This window comes from Schistocerca americana, chromosome 1, assembly GCF_021461395.2.
Source record: "Schistocerca americana isolate TAMUIC-IGC-003095 chromosome 1, iqSchAmer2.1, whole genome shotgun sequence".
Taxonomy (NCBI): Eukaryota; Metazoa; Arthropoda; class Insecta; order Orthoptera; family Acrididae; genus Schistocerca; species Schistocerca americana.
Window position 1 is genome coordinate 695,535,697 of NC_060119.1, and position 6,000 is coordinate 695,541,696.

General features: G+C 32.9%; 1 protein-coding gene across 3 annotated transcripts in view; it reads left to right on the forward strand.

Annotated features, from left to right (window-relative positions):
* The window catches only part of LOC124609405, a 501,321-nt gene extending 495,936 nt beyond the window's left edge, over positions 1 to 5,385 (forward strand). For all 3 annotated transcript variants that reach the window (XM_047140070.1, XM_047140071.1, XM_047140072.1), the window contains one exon: positions 3,213 to 5,385. In XM_047140070.1, the coding sequence (XP_046996026.1) occupies positions 3,213 to 3,452 (240 nt within the window). In that variant the 3' untranslated portion in view covers positions 3,453 to 5,385. The remainder of the gene's footprint in view (positions 1 to 3,212) is intronic.
* Positions 5,386 to 6,000: the final 615 nt, after the last annotated feature.

Below are 6,000 nucleotides of genomic sequence, written 5' to 3' on the forward strand. Positions count from 1 at the left end.
CAAATAAAATTCAATGACACTCAATATTAAATAGCAGATCATTTATGTAAAACAAAAACAGAATGGGACCTAAGACAGAACCTTGGGGTACTCCTTGTGATGAAATGGTTGTCCAGTTATTTTAGAGACTGTTTTTAACACTTTTGTTGGCATCCCATCCCATCCCATCCTGCTGATGTTTTATTTTTTGGTGACAGTATCACATTTTCTGTATCTTTTACTGTAGTTTTTGTAAATGTACTCAAAAATTCACCATGAGGCTGCTCACCATTGAAGAAATTGACTGCGTCTGGATACTCTGCTACATTGTTTACATTTATGAAGAATTCATTAAACAATTTAAAAATTTGAGCAAGATTTACAATAGTTTTATCCTCTATCTTGATTTCAGAAATATCATGGCCTCTACCTGTGGCACCTGTTTCAGCTTTGATCACTGACCATAATGCCTTTGATTTGTTTTCACTATCCAATATAATTATATTATTTGCCAGTTCTTTGGCTGCCTTTACAACTTTTTTAAAAATATTTTTGTAATCTTTTACATAGGTAACAAAATCAGGACTTTTATTATGTTTTAGTTCCCTATGTAGCCATCTTTTTCTTGCACTCGAGATTTTTATTCCTTCAGTAATCCACTTTACTTTATTTCCTACTTTTTCATGATGCACAGAAAGGGGGAAAGTTTCATTAAAAACGAGCAGGAATTTTTCCAAGAAAGTAGCAAAATTTTCAGAGCATGAAATACTATGATCTATAGACCACTCCACTTTATTTAATCTACGTTCAAATAAGTTTGTATTTTCTTTGCTGAACTGGCGTTTGGTGTAGGTTTTTTTTGAGCAAGGTTCTATTGTTTTTGGTAAGTTCTATTGTTTTTGCTAACTCCATAAACAGAGTACAATGATCAGAAAGTCCTTAATCCAAACAAAACTTATTTGCCTCATTATAAGTGTAATTGGTTAAAATATTAGTGTAATTGGTTAAAATATTAGTGTAATTGGTTAAAATATTATCTATACATGTTGCAGACACTTCATTTACATGAGTGAAATCAGTTAAATTTGCACTGAAACCCGATGTTTGAATCATATCAATGAATTTTGTTGAGTTATTGGCTTCACTGGCTAGATCTTTGTTGAAATCAGCGTTTATTATGACACTCTTCTTGGTTTCTTTTTGAAGTTTTTGCAATAGACGCAGGAATTTCGAAAAAAAATGTTTCATTATTTCTGCGCCCGGAATTCTGTGCCCAGATAAAATTACAATATTTTGCCGTAATTCTACGCAGCAACATTCAAATATACATTCTTCACTAAGGGAATCAAAATCGAGTCTTGCTTTATATTCCATTGATCTTTCCACTAGTATGCATGATCCGCCTCAAGTTAAATTACTTCTACAAAAGCTGCTGGCAACATAAAAATTATCAAGGTTATTTAAGATTTTGATACTATCCTTTGTAAGCCAGTGTTCATTCAAGCATACAATCTTGATATTTGGTTTTTCTGACAAAATGATTTGCAAGTCATTAATTTTTGTTTCTCTGCCATCTGTGTAATTTGAACTTAACCCATTTATGTTCAAGTGCATTACTAACGTATTGTTACTTCATTGAATATTCCTAATGGCATCTGGTTTGAAACTTCGTTATCAATTTTTACACCCCCATATTTGCATACTAGTTTCCCTTGTTAAGTATGTTCTTACATATATCACTATATATATTGCTGAATGTTGCTGATCCTTGCCTGTTCAGATGCAGTCCATCTTGTCCCAGACATTTATCACTAATAAATTTGTTCGAATCCACGAAAACTACACCAAGGCTGTTGCACTGTTCTCTGATGCAATTGTTTATCCTCTCTATGTATTTATCACTTACCGATCTTCTGTGCAGGATACTACTAATAATGAGTGTCTTAATAATCTATATTACCAAGCAAGTAACTGGGGGTTTGGTAACACTGTTCCAGCTGAGGTTGCATATCCAGTGGCTCCTAGGTGTAACAGTTACTTGATTTCAGTATGTCCTGTGATTACTGGCCAAATTTAAAAATTTAAGTTACTGTCATGCTATCATAACTAACCCATTAAAAAATATACTCTTATGTTAAAGGTTTAATACAGTAAGACAAATACTACAGTTAGAACCCGTGTATGCGCCTTGAGCAACATAGGAAATCACCCCGAGTGTATTCAACCAATATTTGAGAACAAGGGCTTTTAGTGATTTCCAACGAATTTAAACTAAATTTCAAACCTTTGAGGGAATAGGATATAGTTGTAGGTAAACAATTAGAATTCTCTCAGGTACAGATTTATTAGCACTTCGCTTCTACACAGATACAAGTCCAGAGGCTAACTGCCGTTAGCGGCCAACATCCCCAAAGCCCTCTCCTCAAAGATAGCACACTTATACACTGAACAAATATCAATATTTATGGTGCTCTATGCCACACCTTTATCAATTTTTTCTGGCTGATATTCACCATGATGAAAGGAGAAAATATGTTGCTTACTACAATTTCAGTTTTCTTGCAGTAAAACTTCAGCATTAGGTGTGACATTTTAATTTATTACTTCTTTAACACTAACTCTATTTACAACAGTTTTGCAGGCTGTCCAGTCTATATTCATTCAGTGTTTTATTAATGAAAGCACATTAAGCATGACTGGATACCTTTCCTAAACTAACCTTACTGTCATGCATAACATCAAATACATCTTGATGCATTAATTCATTTTTAATCAGACACTTGATGTTGTCCAATACACGGAAGCCTGATTCTTTAAAGAATCGGGGAAATACTCGTTAACTAATGTTAGTGAAAAAAGTAGTGTGTTAATGTGGAAAGGAGTAGTACGACGATGAAGCGAAAAAATGTTGGTAAATTACATGGTTTTTCTAACTGTCTTTATCCCCATGTTGCATGTAGTGAAGCAGCTCAAATCGGTGTTTTTAAAATTGATGAACAACTATTTTTTTGGGCTGATATTCTCTTTTGTTTTGCTCATAAATATTTTATGACAAGTGTGAATCACTGTGACAAAATTCTTCTTATCTGTTCCATTTCCAAATTGTTAGTTTTTGATACTTTGGTCACTATTATTGTTTTCTACATTTAAAGGACATTTGGAATTTGTCTAGAGAGCTGTAATATGAAATTTGCATGTTAATGTTAGTTTATTACTTGACCCTTCTCTTACAGACGGATTGCTTACTTTTTGTGCTGACTACTGCTGGACGGGACCTGGACCAAGAACTCCCACAACAATTGCAGCAGCTCCTTGCTAAAATTAGAGACACTTTCCTCACAGCAGCTGCTACTCCCCTCATTAAAAAGCATCTCCTGCAGTTGATTGAGCTTCACGCATCACGGTGGCAGTTACCTGCATCAGCTGTTATGTATTACACCACACCACAGTACAGTCGTTCAGCAGCTACCTAATTTTTAATAACCCACTACTCTGAAATCTCTCTGAATTGTGGAGTGCTGTATTTTCAAAAGTTTCCATGATTCTGCAAAGTTGAACTGTACCTTGTTAATATTTATTGTAGAATAATTAATGTGATCTAGGTCAGATGTGAAATTGATGCTTGCAAAATTTGAAAGAAAACATTTCAAGTTATTTAATGTTAAAGCTTTAAAGATGCAATTATTGATGGCTTCTATAACATTGTGGGGCTCCACGTCACCTACAGAAAGGTATATACTGTATAAAATGACAATACTAAATATCTTTTAATGTTATATTTTGATTAGTGCAATCATATTAGAATGACTGCAGGATTCCACTGTTATTGAAAAATCAAAAGTGGTGATGTTTAATGAATAAGGGATTACTTGATTTGTCAAAGAGGTTGTTAGGCAGTATGTGGTGAAATATGATGACAGTAGCAACCTCTTAGCTGTAATAAGCTGCATTCATTTTGCCATAGCTTGCAGGCAAGAATCTTGGCCTCTTACACTACACTTCAGGGAACCGATGAAAGATTATGTTCATTTTGTGAATTGTGTTACTCAAGTAACTTAGTTTGAGAAATTGTGTTGTATCAAATATGTCAGCACTTCAAGACATCATTGAATGAAATAATAACATTGCTTGTTTTGGTACAACACTGCCAATTCTTGTGTTGGATTCCACTACTATGTCATAGGATACATCGAAATGTCCAGATATATATGTGATGCGTAATTCAAACAGATGAACAATAGAGCAGAATGGCAAGTAATATTTCTACCTGAATTTGAAACTAATTTAGTGGAAGTCCTTTGCTAATTCATAATGTGTATACATATCTGTTAAAACAAGAACATTGAGTGTTATGGTGTATTAATTAAATGTAGTATGTGTGTTACTCATGACATGTTTTTCATGTTACAAAGGAGTTTATTTTCTTCTGGTAAATCATATATTTCATATTGGCAACCAAACATTGCGAACTTGTATACTCATTCTGGAGTCCCTGTTCCTATTTACACTGTTTTACAGCCTACATACTAGTATATATGTCGCTCCATTCAATTAGACGGACAGACCATAACTCATTATATCATATGGCCAGAAAAACGTATGATAACAGCAGCAGTTGTTGCAAAATACTTAACAGTTTGCTAATTTTGGATGAAAGTTGTAGATTTCATTGTCCAGTAATTTAAATGGTGCTTTTATACAACTTATAACCAAAGAGGCTCTTAATGAAGTGGTGCTGTTTATTATTATTTTGGATTGAATCTGTAAATAAAACATTCATAGTCATTGCCCTGTCTGAAACACTTGTTTCAGATCACTTCACAATATCTAAGCAGTATAACTTTAGAATTTTCCATTTCTTGTTTGTGTTTGTGCATTTTGAGTTAACTTGTCTGTTGGTAGATGAACACACAAAGTAATTGTGTTAAGTTTAGTTTCATGTTGATGTGCTCTTTTGTTAATTTCACATTTTGTTGTTATGTCGTCATTACTATATTTATTTTCTAAAGTTTGGATTATTGATACAGAAGAATATGGCTCATCACTTAGGTGTTGTACTTAAGTTTCATGCAGCCATTCTGTATAAATTCCAAAGCAAGTTAATAAAATGCAGAGTTGAGACAGCAAAATTTGATTATATATAAAATATTTAAAAAAGAAGTACTTTGTATATATGTGTTTTGTTATAAGATATACTTCATGTTTTGTACACTAGAAGATGTTACTTTCTTTACTCATTCCTCATATATCATCTTTTTTCTGGATGTGCCTTAGGAAGAAATCAGGGTTTCTTAACTAAATACTGAAATACATAAATACGTAACATTTTCTACTTTGTGAAATATCTAGTCTTATTGTTATACTACATTTGTATTTCTAATAAATAAGACAATTGAGATTTGATAATTGTATTTTCTCTTCTTTCTTACTTTGTATGTGCAACACTCTTTCTTCATGGTGTGAAACAGTGTGCCACAGAGATTCAGTGATAGATTCCCTTTTTTAGCACAGCTGTTAAAAAGTTTATAGATTTCATTCACACAGCTCTGACCTACAGAGGGTAATAAATAAGAATGAATACTTAACATGGAAGTGAAATAACTAGGCTAATCATAAAATTGACTGAGTGGGGCACTGACCAACTGAAATTAGTGAGTTATTCTGTGCATTGAATAAAAGTGAATTCAAAGTCTGCATTATAATATTAACTTTATTGAAAAATACAGCTGTACTTTACAGCCATTTTTTTCTGCATAAAATGACTGAAAATATTTTAAAAAATTTACCTCAAAAATAAAATAATGTGGTTGGGCCAAATGAAACTGCCATGTATGTTTATCCATAACAAGTTTTACTTACAGCAAAGAAGCCAAATGCAAATACTGTAGAAGGTAATTCTATGAAATTCTCTTCAGATTTGCACATGCTTCATATCTCCTCCCATCCCTTCTGTTTTTATGTACTGTATGTTATTTTATAAAACAGCCAAAAAAGAGCAGATGAAGCCTTTGTAAATGATCA